The 21,528-nt window shown below is 35.6% G+C and overlaps 4 protein-coding genes across 5 annotated transcripts in view; 1 reads left to right on the forward strand and 3 right to left on the reverse strand.

Moving 5' to 3' along the window:
- Window positions 1-21,528, forward strand: part of LOC134841641 (dnaJ homolog subfamily C member 13-like) — a 554,774-nt gene that overhangs the window by 334,032 nt on the left and 199,214 nt on the right. The window lies entirely within an intron of this gene.
- Window positions 1-21,528, reverse strand: part of LOC134841795 (DNA replication complex GINS protein SLD5-like) — a 493,875-nt gene that overhangs the window by 59,488 nt on the left and 412,859 nt on the right. The window lies entirely within an intron of this gene.
- LOC134854033 (transcription elongation factor S-II-like) lies at window positions 379-1,210 on the reverse strand. Its single transcript, XM_063870137.1, has 2 exons — window positions 986-1,210; window positions 379-627 (listed from the first exon to the last, which is right to left on the reverse strand). Exons 1-2 carry the CDS (start codon window positions 1,208-1,210, stop codon window positions 379-381), a joined length of 474 nt encoding a protein of 157 aa, XP_063726207.1.
- On the reverse strand, window positions 9,560-16,141 carry LOC134841746 (uncharacterized). The gene is made up of 10 exons (XM_063857788.1): window positions 15,862-16,141; window positions 15,381-15,641; window positions 14,876-15,016; window positions 14,542-14,670; window positions 14,172-14,305; window positions 13,617-13,762; window positions 13,217-13,391; window positions 12,625-12,731; window positions 11,983-12,067; window positions 9,560-10,123 (listed from the first exon to the last, which is right to left on the reverse strand). Exons 1-10 carry the CDS (start codon window positions 15,971-15,973, stop codon window positions 10,070-10,072), a joined length of 1,344 nt encoding a protein of 447 aa, XP_063713858.1. The 5' UTR covers window positions 15,974-16,141; the 3' UTR covers window positions 9,560-10,069.

Raw genomic sequence — 21,528 nt, forward strand, 5'->3', positions numbered from 1 at the left:
CGGCCTATTTTCGATAAACCAACCCAATTTGAGAAAACTGGCTCAATAAAAAAATCTTTTATTTCGCTGAGAAACCTGAACATGAAATTCCTTCATCGAAACTAGAAGTCGATCACGTTTTCGTGACCTTTACACTCTTGCTGTTCGATTGTAGAGTTTACCTTCCTTTTAACAAAAAAAAAACGAACTTAACTTAAGAAATCATAAGTCCAACCGCGAAAAATTAAAATTGAGCCTTAAATTAAAATTGAAAACAAATTTTGACTTTTCCTAAAAAAATCACGACCTATATAGGAGTCTTAACTACGTTCATCAATAACGTACGACTGTTATTTAAGAAAATGGACCTCTGCGAAGAATACTCCAGAGAGACGACTTTCAGAGGCCACCCTGAGACCACCTTTTGTATACAGCTATATAGATCTCCTCTACCTGAGATAGAGTGGCCTGACTGTCCCTGGATGGTGTTGATTCCCTAGAAGACTCTTTGGAACTGGAGGAGTGTTTCTCTTTCTTCGCAGGAGGGGGTCCATCTTCATCTGCATTATTACTGCCACTGTTTGAGTTATTTGAGTTGTTCGAAGAAACTTCGCTGTTGAGTAGCTTTTTCCACGACTTGATAAGATCCTGAATACGAAAAAGCACATTAGATTGATCACATAGTGAGCAAACGAAAAATTATGCTTTTAATCTTACAAAAGATTAGATGTTAAATTCGCATTGGTTCTTATACTTCAAGATTTAGTTCTCTCTACTTGACTACATGATAAGTTGCTTAGGTTTAAATACACCTGCAAAAATAAAGACAACTTTTAAGCGCAAAAATCTTTGTTGAGATAAATCAATAACAAAACTTAACTTCTAATTTTGTCAACACTTTCCGTCTATCCAAACGAAACTACCTTTCTAGTTACTGAACACAGCGGCGTGAAATCTCTACAAATGTTCTCAAAAAGTTGAAGGATATGTTTTACACAACAGGTACCTTGCACAATTGGCTGATATCTGAGTTGTCAGTTGCTTTTCTCAGATTATTAATAGTCATTCCCACCCTCGTCTTTTCCAACACATCTAACTTCATGGAAAGACACTTGAGTTGCAACAAAAGTTCCCGAGTATGGCCACTGTTCATGTCCTCACTGTTTCGCATGGCCTTCTCCAGGTCCTTCTTCAGTCCATTAACTCGCTCCTCGCTACACGTGTTGCTCATCATGCACAAGCTACACAACCATATACGTTCTCAAACAGACAAAATTATGACAACAGAGTTGAAAAACTATTAATGAACTAACTAAAAAAAAGGCTAAAAAACTATTCATTAGAATTCAAAAAAATTACATCACCGTAATGAGCTTGCCACAGAAAAACGACAGGCAACAAAACAGAAAGAACTTCGTGTTCAAACAAAAGAAATTTTCCAGGTAAAATTTTGGAAATTGACTACACCGATGCATGCACAAGATTCGCATAACCAGTTATGTTGTCTCGAAGTTTTGTCGATTTTTCTGGTATACTAGCCCAAGACCTTTTAATATCTCTAAGTAACATCATAACAGATTCGTCAGTTTTTTGACGCCGGACCGCGTAACTCTTTCAGTTCTTTTGCATGTCGTTTTTCCGCGGCTTAAATAACAAGTCAGACTAGACTTATCAGCTTCTCAAAGAACCAATTTGAGCCCAAAAATTTTGAACTCCTTGGGTTGTGTGCAGTGATATTTCCACATTAAAAACACATCTGAAATTAGTTGTGCTATCCTGGCTATTTTACGCCTTCAAAACAAGATTTGCTAATTGTCAATCCGGCTAGCTCCTTCCAAATGACATCATCTTACTGGTGTCAAAATTTCAACCCTATACCTTACATAGTTGCAGAGAAAAAGTCAAGAACGTGAAAACATTCGTTAACTTGCTCGTTGAAATAAAAACTTGCTTTTTTTCTGTCCCGTGGCCGTAGATCTCGAGCCGTTACAATGAAATTAAGACAAAACGCCATTAAGCTTCTGATTCTTCTGCGCGCTTACTAGCCATCGCCAATCAAGTTTGAAATTTATCAAACTGGACTGAATTCGGCGCGTGAACACATCAGCAATCTCGAAGGTTTACCTGCTCTGTTTCAATCAAGCCTTATCGAAGCGCGGGGTAGCTTTAGCTAATTCACATAATTAACTTTTTAATTGATAATGAGGTCAATAGAACACAATGCAAAAAAAAACATTTCAATCTTGAACTATTTTTTACGGTTTTGTGACATTCCGTACTCAATTGCAGTAAAGCAAACTTACATTTTGTTAAAGCCAGATTTCGACACAGCCGAAGCGGAACTTTGCAGTACTTGCAAAATCACAAAAAATGAGCCTTTCAAGCTAGCAGACGAAACTGAAACGAAGGCTACTAAGGCTGACAAAATTGAAACGAAACTACAAAAAAAACACAGTGCTTGTCTCGAAAGATGTTCAATTTCAGGAAAACACATCTCGAAAGATGTTCAGGAAAACACGTTAAGCAACACAAATAGCCGAATTTGATAAGTATCAAGAAACCTTTATCGAGCAGCACCTAAGCCGATAAAAATTAGGTAAATACCAGTGGAGTCCAAAACAAAAGTGGATCACTAAGCCGTTATAACAGAGACCATTTAGATGAAAAAAAAACCTTGAGCGACAAAAAAGAATCAACACAAAGCCAGAGTTCCGCAGATTCATAAACTATGCACAGAAACGAAGCAGAGCTTCGCACTACTTGCTACACTACATAAATAACCAATTGCGAATTAGCAGACAAAAACTGAAACGAACGTCAAGAAGTCGAAAAACAATGATTACCAAAAATTTCAAAATTTTGTCTCTAATGAAGTTTTATTTGAGAAAAACACGTCCAGCAAAGAAATCGGTGACGTTAAATAAGCATTCCGAAGCATTAGTCGAGCAGCAACTAAGCCGAGATAAATTAAGATGAGCTTGTTGACTCAAAAATGTAGCTGAAAAGTTTTGAGCTATAAAATTCTGAACTTCTATTGTTTCTCCTTTTGTGTTTCCGGAGAGAACGGTCCGTTAAGTCTTTCCTTTCCGTTAAACAACACAAAATTCGGTCAGTATGCCTAGAAAACATAAGTATAAATTATTTGTACCGAATGAATTACGCGAAAAAAAATTTTTAAAAAAATTACGCGAAAAAATTAAAAATAAACAAACTCAGGGGTCCAAAGTGGCAACTAAGCAGACTAGCAATACGTCGACATGTTTTTTGATAGTTAATGCTTTCAGTTATGGAAAAAAATAGGTCCTGACCGTGTTCGAGCCTAGGACCTTTAAATTCAAGCTTTGAAAAAACCATTAAACTTTGTGAAGATTTTATATCTTAGTTTTTTTAAGAAAATTTTAAGTGGAAACTTAAAGCAATTGAGCAGACGCATTTGGACGCTAGATTTGCATCTCCTGAGAGTACTCTCACAGTAACCAACTACAGGGTTAGAAATTTCGAATTTTCAGAAAAATTTTAAACTTAGATTTCGAAAAAAAAATTAAAAACCATAAAAACGTCACATCTGGAAAATTAAAAAGTCCTGAGCAGTCAGATCTGGCGGCGAGATTTGCCACCCCTTTGAGTACTCTGGCATACCCCAACTAAAGGGTTGGGATTTTCAAAATTTGAAGAAAAAAAATTGAAGTTTTCTGAAAAAATCTGAAAAACGTCATATCTCGAAAACTACAAGGATTTGAGCAGTCACATTTAGAGGCAAGATTCACAATCCTCGAGAGTACTCTAACAGCACCCAGCTACAGGGTTAAGAATTTCAAGTTTTAGTTAATTATTTTATCAGTTGTTTTCTGAATAACTTTGAAAAAATCACAAAAATCGTCTCATCTCGTACACTAAAAGGATTTGGGCATTCTCAATTGGAGATCAAATTCGCAACCCCTGAGGAAACTCTGAAAGCATCCCATTTTTGTGTTGCTACTTTTTAACTCGGTGGAATTATTACTTGATTCAAACTGGAAAATCGAAAAAAAATTCTTACGCAGTGCAATATACGATATAGCCTAACCACGCATAGATACGTTTTGCCCTTAACTGTTGTACAGAAAACGCTTAAGAATGACAAGATACGTGTCACACCGCATTTAAATAAAGTATAGATAGATTTCGTATTTAGAACTCGGACACGCTGTAACTATGCCTGTTGTTGACAATATGAGAGTCAACAAAAATATTCAAGTGATTTTGTTGAGCAAGTCAACTGAATTAAAGTCCATGTATAGATTTTAGAAGGTTTGCGAACCGTAAGCGTCACAAAATTGCCAAAAGAAGTGTCAATGAACTCATGGAAACCGAAATAAAATGATTATCAGATCTTGAAGAAAAAAATATATCAGGTTCAGGCTCTTTAATTTTTTCACTATTTCACCACTATCAAACTTTTTCATAAAGCTAGCACAATTGGAAAAAAACTGCTGCGTCAACGGGTATTTTTTTATTCAGGTGTAAAATCTAAAAAAACTTTATTGAATATAAAAAGAAATCAAAAGCCAAACCACCAAAAGTCAAGTCGTAGTGTGATCAAGTCGTAATGTGATCAAGTCAAGTCGTAGTGTGATCAAGTCGCAGCTTTCTTTACAACGAAGCTGCGTCAACGGGTATTTTTTTTATTCAGGTGTAAAATCTAAAAAAACTTTATTGAACATAAAAAGAAATCAAAAGCCAAACCACCAAAAGTCAAGTCGTAGTGTGATCAAATTATAAGTTTTTTTTTCTGGTAAAAAAATTAAACACGACATATCTGAGTTTTTTCAAAACCTTCATTGACAGTTAAAAATTGAACAAAGCTCAAACTCATGCTTGGGCAACAAAATATGTCAAATAAAACTGAAGTTATGACAAAAGTTGGAGCTCTGCGCCTGAAATTGTACGTTTCCGCCGTAATATGTCGCCTATTCTAACATCATACCACCTAAATTGATTGTTCCTGATCATTAACAGTTATTGTTACATTAAAAAGCATGCATCGAGCTCATTGAAAAACGAACCTGCTGAAAAAGTCACAAAATACACTTTTTCCTGAAAAAAAACGCAAACTATATAAGTTAAGATCTGGGCTTAAACACACCACATCAGGGTTTAACAAGTTACCCTTGACAGTGAAGGCTCATTTGTCATTGTTAGATCTGGTAATTAAAGAATTAACCACTCTTTAGCTCATTCGAAAAGTTTGACACATTATTGGAGCCCCGCGCTCAGCCAATAGTGTCTTATTAGGCAAAAGAAATCGTGAAAAAAACTTGATCGTTCTCAATGATTTGAGCCCACTTTTCTTAGAAATTCACAACTTCGTGCTTTTTAAATGAAGTTGCTTAAAATAACGTCTGTTACAGATTTGATTTCAATTATACGGACAGAAATTTGAAAGCAAATCCAAGTATTCAACGAAGCTGAGATTCGAACTCCATCATTGGCCTAAATAGCCTACCGTTTTAACACCTCAGCTCAACTGCCTTGTATATAAACTCAATTGGTCGCAAAAAACTTATTAAATGAATTTCGATACGCTACAAATAAAGCGCTGATACAATCTAAGGAAACTATTGAGCACTTGCTAACCATCAAGAAACTAACGCAAACATCAAAAATATTCAACTAAGTTGAAAGACAACGAGTTACATTTTTAATTGTCACTCAGAAGATCATCTAGTATTTTCCCGAAAAGGGATGCTTTTCAAAAACGTTCGCAACTTTTTGATGACCTTCTTTAAAGATGGACTAAATTGATTTTTCGAGCTCCGCATCAAACATCATATATACCGTATATTCCGCTGCAGGCGATTTTACCCAAAAAAATCAGGGAAAAAAGTCTCTGTTAGGGAACTGTTTCGAAAGTTCTGACGCTCACTTTTTTTCACACTCACACGTTTTTCCGACGCTGACGCCCCCCTCAAATTTACTTAGAATTTAATTGCGCCCATCGAACCATTTTGAAAATTTTCAAGTCGGTTGGTAAAAAACGGATGCCGAAGAAAAGCTTTTTAAAGAGCATCCTTTGGGTGGTCATGCAATCAAATCAACGAGGATCAGCGCCCCAATCCCAAACCTCTTTTCACGAAGTTTAGTAATAGATTTGCATTAAAAAGCCGAAAAATTCAAGAAATTACGATTTTAGTACCATGAACCCAACATGAGACATTAGCCTACAGAAACTTCGAAGAGCGTTAATGGTCACAAGTTAACCGCTTACAATGTTTTTTTTCCAAATCCCGTTTGATAGAACAAATTTCATCACTTTCAACAAAATTTTAGATGATGAAACACTTAACCTAAGAGCGAAAATGAGTCAATGAAGAACTTCTTATATTTCACCAGTAAAAATAATTTCTGTGAACATTATTGAAACTAATGGGCCAATTCAAGATTTATTTTCACAATTTCAGAAATGAATCCAGCGTTCAAGTTTCATTAGAATGGATAACGTTTCACAATTTTCACCGAAGCTTAGGCAGTCTTCAAATTACATTTCAACAAACCAAAACTTAACTTGTCAAACAGTTTTAGAGGTTATTATAATTCAATGATCAACCTGCAAAACACTTTCTGAAGCCGACCAAGCTAAATATTTGACGCAAACAGCCGTGGCAAAGATTTTGTGGAAATTACACTAAAATTGGGGATAAAGTGATTAACAGCTTATAATATAAATAATTCGGGAAGAAGACAGTAACTTGCAAAATGATAACGGCACAAGAAATCAATTGAAGCGATCAAAGTAATTGTGTTTCAAAACTGAAAAAAAGCTCTTGCTGAAACTTAGAACTGAACATGAAAATCAGAATAAACTCCATTGATAAGCCAACATTCACAATTTCGACATTTTCGAACATGCTGGAATGACAATTGATGTTTTTACAGCGTCAGAGAGATGTTTCAAGCAAGAGGAATTGTCCAGGAGTCAAAATGGCCAGGGTGTGAGCATGCGTTGTAGCTCACGCCGAGACATCTTACTAGCACACAAAAAACCTCCAATCGACATATTTGGACAAAAAATTCACAGCGGACATACACGGAAGATCAGCAAGATGGTAAAGAATACACAGAACAGTGAGCGGGCATTTGCCAAATTTATACCGAGTGCGTTGCAGATTGTTCATCATCCGGTTTTCTTTTCTGCCAGATCCTTAAAAGTGTTATAACTCTAGTAGAGCCCTAGTACAGTTACAGGCCTAGTACAGCTTATTTTTAACCAATTTAGAAAAGGAATATCCTGGTGGAAAGCTGCACTCATGGGTACATTTTCAGCTCGATCCGAGTTTGAAAATGATCAAAGTCTTAGACGAGACGAAATCATCCAATACAGCCAACAAACAATTGGATGCTTTCTGTGCTCCCAAAAAAGGGAAAGTTTGCATTGTTGCCATTTGAGGCGACTATATCATCGGGTCTACCGCTAGAGGGCGGCACCGTTGGACCCTTAAAATTCTCTGTGTCTATTTCGACCCAGCTCTTAATTTCTGCGAACACTGCAGACAATCTGCAAGTAAAGCCACGATATTGGCTTTACTTGCTAGGATATTGGTCCTGAAGTCACTGTCGGGCAAAAATTGGGGCCAGTCGAGAAAGACTCTTATGGTCACCTATAAAACTTGAATAAGACCGATCATTGATTACGCCTGCCCAGCCTGGGCCCATATCACCAGTAATATTTCCATTAGTAAACTGCAGTAATATTCAGCTTTTCGAATAGTGACCGGGTGCACTAAAATGAGCCTTAGTGACCATCTACACTCAACAGTACAAATAACTTAAAGTGAGAAATCACAATAAACTACTCGCATCTCAATTCGTTTTTGAAACTTACGTGCCTTCAAGTCCATCACATTTTAACCAGACTCATCATCCGACTCTCCCAAATTTACGCTCAAACATTGTAGACACTAACATAAAGTTACTCCAACTAGCTTTAATTGAAGCAAACGCGTTCAACTCTATAAGCGAATTTAAGCCAGCTAAAAATTTTTGTTAATACTTGCACGAACACAACCAAAAGGCAGTTCTATCAAGTCAAAAAAAGTAGAAATAAGCCTGGAATTAGCAAAGTGTGTAGGTTACGTGCAGGATTCGAATTCACGACCTTGCAATTTTGTCTTACGCACTAACCAACCAGCCAATGATGCTTAAATTCCTCAAAAACTAGTTACTAATAACGAAGTTACATATGATAATAAATTGCCAATTCGATGCCGCAAAAGGGACAACAAATACAAAAAGACACAATTTTGCATGTAATAAATTGGAAAACATAGAGCCAAATTTTGTATTATTTATGCATTCCAAGAAAATGCGAGATACATTGAATAAGAAAATTTCTGCAATCTTATCATTGTACTGCTGTTTGAAACCAAAAATTTTTTCTATTCATTTGATTAATTAAAAATGCAACAACTGTGTTAACTTTTTACTAATCAAATGTCAGAGCAAATATGACATTATACTGCTACGGCAGCCTCTCGTTCGAAGAGCCACCAAAAAGAGAACTTTGATTTGCGACTTACGTTGGAAAAAAGGAGGTTCGATCGAATTAACTAGCTTCGCAAGCGTAAAAATGCTTCTAAAGCACATTCTTACTCATCAAAAGATCAAAAGGCCATCGATGAAGCCTCCCACCAAAAGTTCTCCCTCTAAGACCACTAGACGTCTCGCCAACAGAACTAACACTCCCCCGCTCAACTAGACGCACCCTCGCTTAAATATTATCCGACTACAGTCTCTACTTTAACACTTTTCAAAATAGGATAGACCCGAACGTCCCCCTAACTGCCCCCAATGCTCAGCAACCCAATACTTCTTTTTAACTGTCAAAAAAACACAACTTCCCTGACCACAATAGACCCGTGGCTAGAGGGATAGAGGCCGCAAAGTTCCTTAGACTCGGCCCAAATATCGGGCTAAAAAACAACTAGAACAAACAAAAAGGAAAATTTTTCATTGAACTAAAAAATACTATCTTTTTTGAAACTTCCGTAATTCGAAAAAAAACATGCACGTTGAAGCTTTCGAAAATTCTTTAAAAAAATAGGTATTTAATACTTTCTTTATTTAACTAGCCCAATTAGAGAAAACTGAACGTTGATTGGGATTGACACGTAAAAACTCTATAAGACATGCATCAAGTGGTATAAACACACCCTGGCGTACATCCCTAATATTATTTGAAAACCACATGTTTACTTATTTGAGAGTTTATGTGTAATGTAAATATAATGTACTTTCTGTTCTCACTTGTGTTCAAATCAAGTTCAATAGGCTGAAAACAGACAAAATGAGACAAAAACTGAAATGAAACAAAAACAATCGACATTATTGAGCGAAAGACCACTCCAATCTTTCGCCATATTTCTCGTTCATTAGCATTCAAAAAAAGACACTCGATGAAAAATCTTTGCCGTTACCCTCTATAATTGTAAATAAATTTTGAAAAATTAAAATCGATTTCGATGAAGCTTTTGAATTGTCAATAGAGCACCGTTTCCTAACTTAATTCGAAAATGGAGCTCCAAAATTCAAATCGATGCCAGATCGCAGCAAAATTGAAAAGGCGCTCCAGGGAACATTCAATTATTCATTAACCATTAACTTACAATCAATTAAATATAAGTATTTCCCATATAATTACATTTTAACAACATGGACCTCCTTAACTATTTCACCCATTTAGCAAAAGGGGGAGATTCGGTACAAGGTGCAAAATTTACATGTACTTTTAACCCTACAATTAATTCGTTGTATTCGTGGCAATTCGTCATTTGGTACTCTAGGGGGGGGGATAGTTTAAGAGATCCCATATCATCACTTTACAACTTCGATATATAAGAATCAAGAGATGAAATAACATCAAAATGCTCGAAAGTTAACTCAACATGAAAAGAAAATACAAATATCTGAAATCAAATTTATCAGCATCAAGTTAGACAATGCCCAACATTCAGTTGCACCATGTACTGCTATAATAACGACTGGTAAATATACTGGTCTTCTTGCAGGTCATTACTACGTCCAACACCTGTTCGTTTGCAGGAATTCGTTTTCATTAGTTGTCGTGATGAGAAACACACTGCTTCAAGTAAAATTGGTAATACTTATCCTAAAACAAGAAAGAAAAATAACGTGCTCGCTATTTAGATACATGCAGGTGCTACACGCATACACTATCCGCGATCTAATAAGTTTATACGATTTTATGGGGCCTAAGAAATTAGACGATAAGCAAATTAGACGAATGCTACTAAAACAAATTTAGACAAATTTTTTCTTACAGATCTGGCATTTTAGACGTCACTGCTATGAAAAAGAAAGGGCCAACACAATTTTTCACAAATACAGTCAATCACTCACAAAGAGTCAAGTTTCACAAATACAAAAAGAACAAAATGACAATACCTATCAAAACAATTAGTTTAAATGAACATAAATGTCAAAACCGAATATTACAGGAGAGTTTTGAATTGAATAAATTGTGCATGATTGACATGTAAAATTTTTGGCCACTAAAATTTAACTGTTGTCTGCAAACAATTCGATTTTTCTCACGCAATTCGTCTGCAAACAATTTTAATCTCTCTCACTTTCGTCCATTTTCTCACAATTGCAGTTTTTCAAAATCATCTAATTTCCTTTCAAGTGCCTCCGTCTAATTTGCTTATCGTCTAATTTCTCAACCACCGATATTATCTATAAAATGTTTATTTGAAATATAGATGACCTATCTTTTCGCAGACCAATCTTTTAGCATAAAACGTGAAAAATTAGTCTTTAGCATACCAACGTAATAGAACTGACGCATAATTGATTGACAAACGTAGAAAGACTGGTGCATATCCTCAGAGCCGCATTACCTGATAGTTAAAAAAACTAAAAGTTTCTTGTTAAGGTAATTAGAAACTAAACAAAACTTGGACCACTTTTATTCAAAGTTTAGGATATTTCATTTTTTTTTCTCGAAACTTAGCTAACAAAAAATGCAATATCTATGCATAATAGCTTTGATTCTATGGAATTAGATAGCAATAAAAGAGGTAATTACTTTGATGCACAAATTTTTTCGACAATAATTAAACAAGAGCAGAAATAAATATGAGTCTTGTGATAGACGCGGGTAGCAGGCGCCAAAAAAGTGTTCAAAACCTCGATTTTTTGCCTCTATCGCAGAAAGTTTTTTCAAAAATAAAATTTTTACAGCGTTTCGGGATAGCTCAAGCTTTGTCGATTAAATATTTTTTTGGAAGCAACCATTTACCCCTCATATAATTTTTCTATTCTGAGGGTCTATAAATTACTTGGGGCGGGGGCAAAGATGCGAAAAAGCCTTTTAATATTATCTATAAAAATATAGATTATTTTTTGGTGAAGTGAATCAAATTTTTTGGCTATACGGGATCAAAAAATTTTTTGGGCTTCCAGGATCGAATTTAATTTTCGACTATCCGGAAACGGATTTATTTTTCGGCTATCCAGGAACGGATTTATGTTTCGGGTATCCGGGAACGGATTTATTTTTCGGCTATCCGGCTTAGTCACACGCCATCAAAAGACTCAATCTTTTTGGATACCCGGTTCGGCTATCCGTGTATTCCGCTCCGTGACACGCCACCAAAAGACTCAAGCAAGCTTCCCTAAGACTATTATCTCATGATTTGTCAACAAAATTATCAACTTCACAAACAGAATAGTCCAATTTAGCGGCGAAACACAGACTTGCCCGCACAATAACAGCCTAATGAAAGCGTTATGGAGCAAACGGTCTCTTCTGGCAAATGCCGAATTTGAAATTAGTGTTCTGTCTTGCTAACTGTTTTGAGTCTGCTAAAATACCTAGCACCCGAAATGGTATATCCTATCCTGCAACATGTCTTGTGTAAAAAATTTGTGGCATTTAATTTTAATGAGTAAACCAAGACAGTTACTGATTGCCTCACAAATTAATTTGTATGAAACTTTCTTTACCTTTTTGGGTTTGACATTCTCCAAAATGAAATTTCTCTTGTTGTTCAGATCCTTAATTTGTTTGCGTTTCAAAGTAGGTTTGCTCCTGAAGCACACAAATATCAATTTAAGACCAAAAAAGAAGTTCACAAATTTCAAATTAAAGATCAAGTTAACATGCACCTCCCCCAAATAGACCAAGTTAAAATCATCCACCCAAGCGTTCAATTTAAATTAAATTTACTAAGCGCTGCGAATAAAAAGCTTTGTCCTGATTGGCGGATAATTAGAACTCATAATCAAGTTAACATTCCCCCCCCCCCTAAACTTCTTTAAGGGGAGAGAGGATGTTAACTTGGTCGCAAATTCATTTGCATGCATTTTTGTGATGCGAAAGCTCTTAATAGGCGACAACTCGCAACAGCAGAACAACCAACCTGATTCTACGCCCATCGAAGCTTTCGAGCCAAAATTAAGCGTAGCAGAGCAAGCGATTGCCACTTGCCAATACATTTCAACGATTTTTTGCCTATAACAAACTGTCGCTCAACCATGAAACTTGACGGTCGAATTTTTCTATGTCTGCTTTCGTTAAATTTAAATATGTGAAGTAATTTTAGTACTTGTTAGAATAGAATAATTGTAGAACTATGTTTAATTCACCTTCCAATAAAGGCCCCCAGGAGGAAGAGTACGATACAGACAGCAACACATGCCGCCATTAGGTTGTAGTCAGCTATCACATTAGAGATCATACTTCTAGTCGGGATCTGAAACAACAACGCTGTTTATGAATTTAAACAATCATTTTTTCATTTCAACCAATGATATGAAACAATTGTGCCAGTTTACGGTTGAGATACAGTGCAGATGTTGAGATACAGTACAGGGGAAACATTTCTCAATATACAGCTGAAAAAACTATTCCACTTATTCCAGCGGGTTGTGCGACAGGTTGCTTGTAAATAGCAACTGGTTTATTTAACCCAGCCAGCACTTCTCAACAAATGGTCGAATTTAAAATAAAGTTCAGTTAGACGGATCGCTCAACTCATAGACGGATCGCTCGAAATGTCCGTTGAAATGATACTGAAAATAGCTACAAGAAATGATACTAGAAATGATACTAGAAATGATACTATAAATGATACTAAGTTCAAACACTGAAAAAATTTTCAATTTGTTCTGGAAACCTGAACCAAGATTGATAGTGGACCCCCATCGGACCCCAAGTGTTCTGAACAAAAACGCTCACCAAGTAAATTTTTTCAATCATTGTGTAGTAGTCTAGAGGAATGACGGTGACGATGGTTTTCTTGGTGAGGAATGCGTCCAGCGCACATGAGCCCCAGAGCACCAGAGGTAGAAATGAGAGAGTCCAGAGGAAGTAGGCTCGGAAGTTAGCACTCGAATTCCTGGATTTCACCTCGCTAAAAAATCATGGACAAATCTGAACTACACAAAGTTTGGCCAATTTCACAGTCTAAGATTTCCAAAAAGCTTGAAAAAATTAAGTTAAAAACGTTTGCGAAAAACTAACAGAAAGTGAAATTTATAGTTAAGGTCGCGGCAACACAAGCATAATAGATCAAAGAACTCAACTTCAAATACTCAATATGAAAATCGATTGCCATGCCATCTGAGTTACCACTTACCCATCCTTGTCTAGTTTGTGCTGAACCTGGTCTAAGATGATGTCGCAGTCCTTGTCCAGCTGGTCCAGTGTGTTCTGTATAGTGAGGTTGATCGTCTTCTCTATGTCCTTACATACATCCTCTATCTGGTTTACACACCTAGTCGACTAAAAAAGAACAGCGTTTGGCATGGATACGAATTCAGTTTCATTATCCAAACAGACCATATATATTTCATGTGCATACATCTTATTCGAATCAATTTTTTTGGTGCTACATAAAAAAATTCTCGAGTCTGATGCATTGGAAATTACAACTTAGAGACAAATTAACAACTTCTCCCTTTAAACATTTAAGATGATATTGAATGATCCCTTGAACAAGAAACTGCAAACTGATCGAAGGATTAATCAAAGAAAAAGTTATTAACATCAATAAATTTAAAATTGTGAACTCGGAACAAGTAGATTTTTTTTGATCGATCGTGTCTATCATTAAACTCATTGACAAATAAAAATTTGCCGCAGTTTAAAAATTTCTTGGCTGGAAAAAAAGCTCGAAATCAAATCACTCTACCTTGGTGTTGGGCCCAGGTACATAAATGGTTGGCATTTCGAATCCTGCCTTGTTCAGACTGGGTCTCTTGCACAGTTCCTGAGCTATCTGGATGAGCACCTTCTGTCTATCGGACTCTGGGCCAGCCTCGTCCGCTGAAATTGAAGGCCCATTTAAGTCTCATAAAAAGAAAAATATGAAGCCAGTTCATCTCATTGCTAAAATTGAACTAGCATAAAACAGCAGCGAGTGCGAGGATTCAACTGATCGCAACCAAAACTTTTTTACTGGCAAGAGGTTACAAGCATAATTCAATGTATCTTTCCAAATATTGTTTGAATAATCAATTCATGAAAACTGCGCTATACAATCGAAATTTATTAAGATGTACCTTTTGAGAGGTAGAATCGCATCCTTTCTGGTCTGATCTCGCTGAGCTCTTCTACTATGTTTAGTGTCCTTTTGCATAGAGCCTGACCAATTGGATCGAAAAAGACAAAAATGAGATCTGCTATCTTCCCTGAAATACAAAAGAGGTTCATCTAAAGTAATCAAAACAAAATACACCGTCTTCTTCTTACAATGAATTTTAGAATCACCAAGCCCATTTCTATCAAACTGTTGTCATCATAAAAATTAGTATTAAGAAAACCAACTAAAAAAGCCGCTCTCAACTAAGCTTGATTTACAAAATACAGATGATCGAAAACTTATGTGCTACATACCTAGCCATAGAATAGCCTGGTCGACATCGAATCCATACTTCATGTCTCCATCTGTCAGTCCGGGAGTGTCCAGGAAGTTGACCAGAGTAAACTTCTTGTTCCTCGAAGTAGAGATCTCAGTCGAAAGGTTCTCAATCACACCTAAATGACACATTGATCACAATTTAACATCGAGGGCCAAGTACTTTCATTTTGTTTTTACGGTTTATTCAAAATAAATTTGGGCTGTGGTAATCGGAATATTCTGCAAGAATGACAATATCCATGGATTAAAACAGCTTCGCGAAGCACATTAGTTCAATGCAACATGCTGTTGTGGGTTACGTAACTAATGACCCCGATCGAAGTTAATTTTCTATGCTTAATCTTGATCAATTTCCATTTTAATAGGTTAAAATTGGACTTCACTCTCCTTGGAATTTGACCTATTCTTCTATAATGGGTACAATAATGGTGGAATGCGGGTCCAAAAAAATCAACTCTTTCAAGCACCACTCAGTGGTACCTGGTATTTCCTGGAGAGGTTTGAAATAGGGATTCAAATGTAGAGACGCATTGCCCTGCAGAGACTCCCTCTTCCTCCCACTGGTGACAAAAGTGAATCCCTGAGTTTCAATGGCCACTCCTGTCTTCAGAATGTGCTCTTCTATGTACCAGTTGATGAAGGAACTCTTTCCCGCTGAGTGGTTGCCAATCAGCAATACTGTGATTTTCTTCCGAGGAGCTAACAGGTCGATTGCAAAAGATCTTGCGATGTTGACGAGACCTATATTTGGCAAAAGATTCGATATCATGAAAAAATTCATTTGTAAGCTGACTAAAATCTCAAAACATACCAATTAGATGCTTGTTTAGAACTTCCTATTTAAACGGAAACGTATCCAAATCTTTGACCAGTTTTTGTCATTGATAATTGGAATCTTTTATAAGAAATATTTGTTATGAAACAGAAATATCATTAGAACTAGCACAAAATTGAATGTTACCATTATCTTCATCCACGTACAGCTGATGTACATCTCTCAATATCTTCTCATTTGGCGTGAGGGATCCCTCAAAAGCAGCATCACCTCCTCTTTGGCTCATTCGACCGCTCATTTTTAACCACTCAATCAAACAAATTACACAGAATATTGAAGGAAAGAACAACCCCTGTTGGATACCACAAACCACAAGGAGAATGCCACTACAGAATAAACGCTAGTTTGATTCCCACTTCAGGTTAAATACTATGGATGGTGTTAATAGGTTGCGGTACCAACTAATCTGAAACGATGTTTCAATATTTCAAACAATACTCAAATAAGTAAACAGCTCAGTATGCAATTAGAGTATGTCCCACAATAATTAGGTTTCAAAAAGTGAACCTCTTTGTTATCTATCAAAATATCTTCAAGGAAATTATGACAAACGTTTAACTTCTTCGGTGACGGCTGTTCAATTAAAATTTATGCAAATTAGGAAGAAGAAGAAATAGTTTTTCTGGCTTTTAAAAGTAAGGACTTTTTGTGGTGACAGTTTATATTTCACGGTAATTTTTCCTACATTTCGTTTTTTATTCAATCACGCAACCTGATCGTCTTCAATAGCGTCTCTAAGTTCGTCTAATTTAGTCTCCTTTCTGAGCTTCAGACAACAACTTCAAAAATTCATGTGGAAAATTTTGTCGGTAAACCTATTTTTTTTTATCTTGATTTGCAAATTGAATCGTTTTGGCAATTGGGAAAAACGATTAGTGAAAATAATGATACAACTGATTTTCAATTCATGAGTTTTGATGGATGATAAGTCATTATTAGCGTATACAAATATTCAGAACCAGCTAAGTGTAAGCTTTGCATGGTATAATCATTTGTTTTGAGGAGAAGTACTTGGGTATCTGATAAAAGAGTCTGCAAAACTGAAGCATGCAATTTTTCAATAAGACTATGATGCTTCAGATTCGAATTCACATTTAAAATTTTTGCTATAGAACCGACTCGCATATCATCAACATTATCTACATATATCGCTCACTTTATATATAAGAACTTATCAAAAGCTAGAACAAAAGTCATGCAGTATGAAACATTGCTGATCATTATCTATATTCACTTTTAGAGATCCTACTTTTCTAAAATACAAATCAAGGCTAAGTAATTTTCTCAAAGATTTGAAACTATCTTTCGAAGCGAAAGAAAATGGGTTTCTTCTAATTGAAGATCCTGAGGAAACCTTTGAAAGTTTTCAATCTATCTTTGAAAAAGTCAAAAACCGATAAGCGCCAAAGAAGAACATAAACCTTAGCAAGAAACCACATCAACCATGGTTCAACAGCGCGTTAAAAAATCTCAAAACAAAGAGGAACGAAGCCCACAGAAACTGAAAAAAAAAATATTGAAAATAGTACTTTCTTGAATACTTTTGCTAATTTAAGAGAAAAATTCGATTATGCGGTCAAAATGAATAAACCAAAAACTTTATTGGAATAAATTTCAGAATTGTGTTGTAAATCAATACAAAAATATAAACTACTTAATGAGCTAAATGGCAAATCTTTTTCTGGTTCTAAAAAGCCCATTTTTGAATCATGCCAAAAAGTAAATGATAACCCAACTGAAAAAGATGTTGCAAATATTGGTGACATTGGTGACAACCTGAAAACAGATATTCAAAATTTATCTCCACCTTCAGTACCTAACTGATCATTAAATGGGAGCAGTTTGACGAAACAAAAAATTGAGAGGTTAAAAGAGTGTGGTGATTTGGAACATTGAGGATCTCGACCTCACTGTGTAGGTGGGCAGTGGAACTCATGAGTGTTGAGCCGGTAATAACTCTGAGGGCTTGATTTTGGGTAACCTGTAGGTAGTTAATGGAGGTTTTGCTGGCGGCATGTGAATAGGCAGGGGAAGCATAACCTAAAATGGGGCGTAATAAGGCTTTGCAGGTTAAGAGGAAGGTTTTTTTAGACTGTCACCAAGAGGATCCTGCCAACGCTTTCAGGACACCTATCCTGCGGCGAGCCTTGTCAGCGGATCTTTTACAGTGTGCATAAGGTTGGGTCAAAAGTAACCCCTAAAATTTTTGGGCTTTTGTTAGAGGGAGTTTCTCGTTGTTTAAAAGTACACTGGGTGTTTAGTTAAAATCTTTCTTGTACGATGAAAAAAGGGTAACTGATCCTTTAGAGGACGCGGAAGATAACTTCCTGGAAGTGAAAAAATTTAAAAAGATGACGAGAAACTTATCAAACCCATGGTTGCCTGCTTACGGGGGTTTATTCTAGGGTTGAAGTTCAAACGCTAAAACTTGACCTTACAGAAACTCTTATGGGAGATATGGACGATTTTTGAAAAAATTGAAAAACTTAGAAAAAATCAAAATTATTTTAAATTTAGTTGTTTTTTTTTTACCGGCGGTTACGAAGGTAAAATTTAGGATTTTAATTAGATTGACAATACTTGACCGACTAGATGCTCGTAGCTTAAGAGATATGGATGAATTTACGATTTTTTAACAGAATTAAAAACATTTTAAAAAATCATTTCCTGATAGTGAAAGAAACATGCATAGCTAGGGTAGGCGCTTGTGGGCCATATGGCCCCTTTGTCTATCCTCTCCGAGTTTCATTCATTGTTAATAATTATTAATAACAATGAATTGCTAAATTTATGTTATGATTGACCGGAGAAATTTATTCTTTCTTTCTTTCTTTCTTACAATCTCCCGTGTACTTTATCATTGAAAATCCTTGCTGCAATGTATACAACTTTCTCGTGCGTAGTATTATAAATGATTGTGTTTCGCTGCTTGTGTTTCGCTGTGAATAAATGATTGTGTTTCGCTGCTTGTGTTTAGCTGTGAAATATTTATCATTGAAAATCCTTGCTGCAATGTATACAACTTTCTCGTGCGTAGTATTATAAATGATTGTGTTTCGCTGCTTTTTAGTAAGGTTTCATCTGCATTCCGATTAAAACTGTTGTAGATTAATTCTGCATTCCGATTTATCCTGAATTAATCAATGACCGTTAGGCCAATGAGGTAAAGGATAAAAAGCAAAGGTCTAAGAACTGAAACTTCTGCTAGGCCTACTTTCTATAGACTTTTGTATTACTCAAAAAAATTTCAATGTTGTTTGCGATTTCAAATAAACGACTTAAGTTACTGATCAGCTCGCCCTGTAAAACGAAAACAGGTAAAGTTTCTGTATCGCTGCGAAATCAGATAATTAATTTCCATTTTCATAATTAGAAGGCCATCACGTTTTCTTGACGTTTAAATTTTTGCTGTGCGATAGTGAGTTTGTCTTCCTTTCAAGACAGGAAAAGAAGTGAACAAGAAAAAAAAGTCAAACCCAAGCTGTAATTGTTCAATAGCGCTTATAATTTCTTTATATTGATTTTTTTTTGGAAGATCCGAGACTGATGTTTACCCGACAAAATTGTCAATGAGATTCTACGGATTAATCTGTCTAGGTTACTATCAACCGATACAAAACTTTGTCGAATAGTTCATTTATTGCCGACAGTTTTCAATTGAGTTACTTAGCAAGTCAATCATTAGGACAAGTTATACTTTCAGAGTGACGGTTGTCATATTCTGACTCGTGTTCATTTATATGGTGCGCTAAGTAGAAAACTTTTGTTGTGTGAAGCCGTTCGTTCTCAGCATCGGTTGTAATTTCTTCTTTCCGTGAACATTGGAGAATTGCTTGCATCTTGAGTCTACATCTGTCTTGCGTGGTTTGAGCAATAAAACTGACACGGTTTTGATCTGATATATCATTGAAATATATCACACCTACCCACGCAAGAGCAAAGGGAAAGAATCAAGAATACAGCTGCAAGCAAATGAACGAATTTTTTTTTCACGTTATTGTCCTTTTCTCTGTCACTATTAAAGATAAAGGGTTCATATATATTGACAAATTTAGATGAAAATTTTTCGAACGAGCAAGCCGGGCCAAAATTTAAGAAAATTCGTTTCTAAAGCTTAAATTAACCATCATATAATAACTAGTTTTAGAGGCGTACGTGCTGTGGTAACTTCTTCGCAAACAGTATAAGGAATTTGAATTTGTGCATTAATTGGTTCTCTGGGAAGCTGATGATCTTAACGTACTCCTTTCAAAATGTCTCAATTTTTGGCCCGACTAAGTCGTTAAAAATAGTTTTATCTGGCATTTGTCAATATGTCAACCCTTAATGTTAAATAGTTGCAGAAAAAACGACAAAAAATTCGTTCACTTGCTCGTTCAAATTAAAAAGTAGCAATGTCCCATGACTGCATATTCGTTATTATGCTGTCCAAATATTTTTCGAGTTTGTTCAGGTTTTCATCAGTTAGAGAAGTTGGAAGAATATTCACATTTTTTACTCATAGCTGCAATGAACATTTAAAGTTTTTGAAAAACTTAATACAAAAGCACACAGTTATACATCCACATTTTTATATTTAAGGATCTTGCCCAGCAAAAATTATTGAGGAAAGAAAAATTTGCAATTATTTAACCAAAATCCTTGTCAATCCATAAAAGAATAGACCACTACAGAAACCAGTGGTTAATCTTAACGGTAATAATTTTAATTACTAAACTGATGAAACGAAAGATGTCTCATTTGCCCTACGGGAATCAGTGACAAAACAGTTCACAGAATCGTTACTTCTCAACTGAGTAATTGTCAAACCCAGCGTAAATCACTGGGGCTTGCCTCTAAGGCAACTTTCCACAGGAGCTGGATTCTTTCTTATCCATGCTAGACGCGCTTAACTTCAAAGTTACACTCAAAACTTTCCCATCAACAAGTTAAGTTCAAGTTGGCACACATTTTATTACAGGGTTGTCTATCAACAATAGCTAGTCGCAAAAAACTAGACAATTTTTATGCTTTCGTTTTCTTAACAATTAAAAAACCTGAATATTGGAAAATAGCGGTATTGACACTCTCTCACAAATTCGACTAGAATTTAACCAAAACAAAAAAACTTGAAACTTTTAAATATTCGCATTGCAAAGAATTTATCAGGCCAAAACAATTCTAACAAAGTCTATGCAGAACAAAATAAGTCTTTATTCAGATTCAAAAGTGGAGAAAATAATTGCTTTAACTTTACTAACATATAATTCATTATTTATTATAATAATTACTATAATAATTCATTGACAAAATGGACAGCAGAGTGTTGCAAAAATGTCAAAAAACTCAAAATCGAAAAGTTTTTAGAAAGATTCCAACCAACAAAACATAGCCAACAGACAGTTGGAAAAGCGTCGAAACTTCGAGTAAACTATCATCTTGCTATTGGAGCTTCCAGCATTTTCCATGATTTAAACTTTTTTGATAAACCTAAATCAAGTCGAGAAAACTGGACCACTATAAAGTTTTCCTTCCGCCAGGATTCCCAAAAACTGAAATACATTTTTGAAGTTCAAGTCAGTCAAGTTTTTTGCAGCAATTGAACTTTCTTTATTGATTTTCGTCATTTCATTTCGTACACACATCGGAATTGAACTAGAAAATATTCAACAGACAAAACGCAAAAATCAAAATTGAGCGTAAGCAAATTCTCAGATTTTCTCCCAAAAATCAACAACCTAAATCAGTGTCTTCACATTTTTTGACATTTGAAAACAATAATCAGAATTGAAAAAGTATAAATTATAATCCACC

The sequence above is a fragment of the Symsagittifera roscoffensis genome, chromosome 1, assembly GCF_963678635.1.
Source record: "Symsagittifera roscoffensis chromosome 1, txSymRosc1.1, whole genome shotgun sequence".
Lineage (NCBI taxonomy): Eukaryota > Metazoa > Xenacoelomorpha > Acoela > Convolutidae > Symsagittifera > Symsagittifera roscoffensis.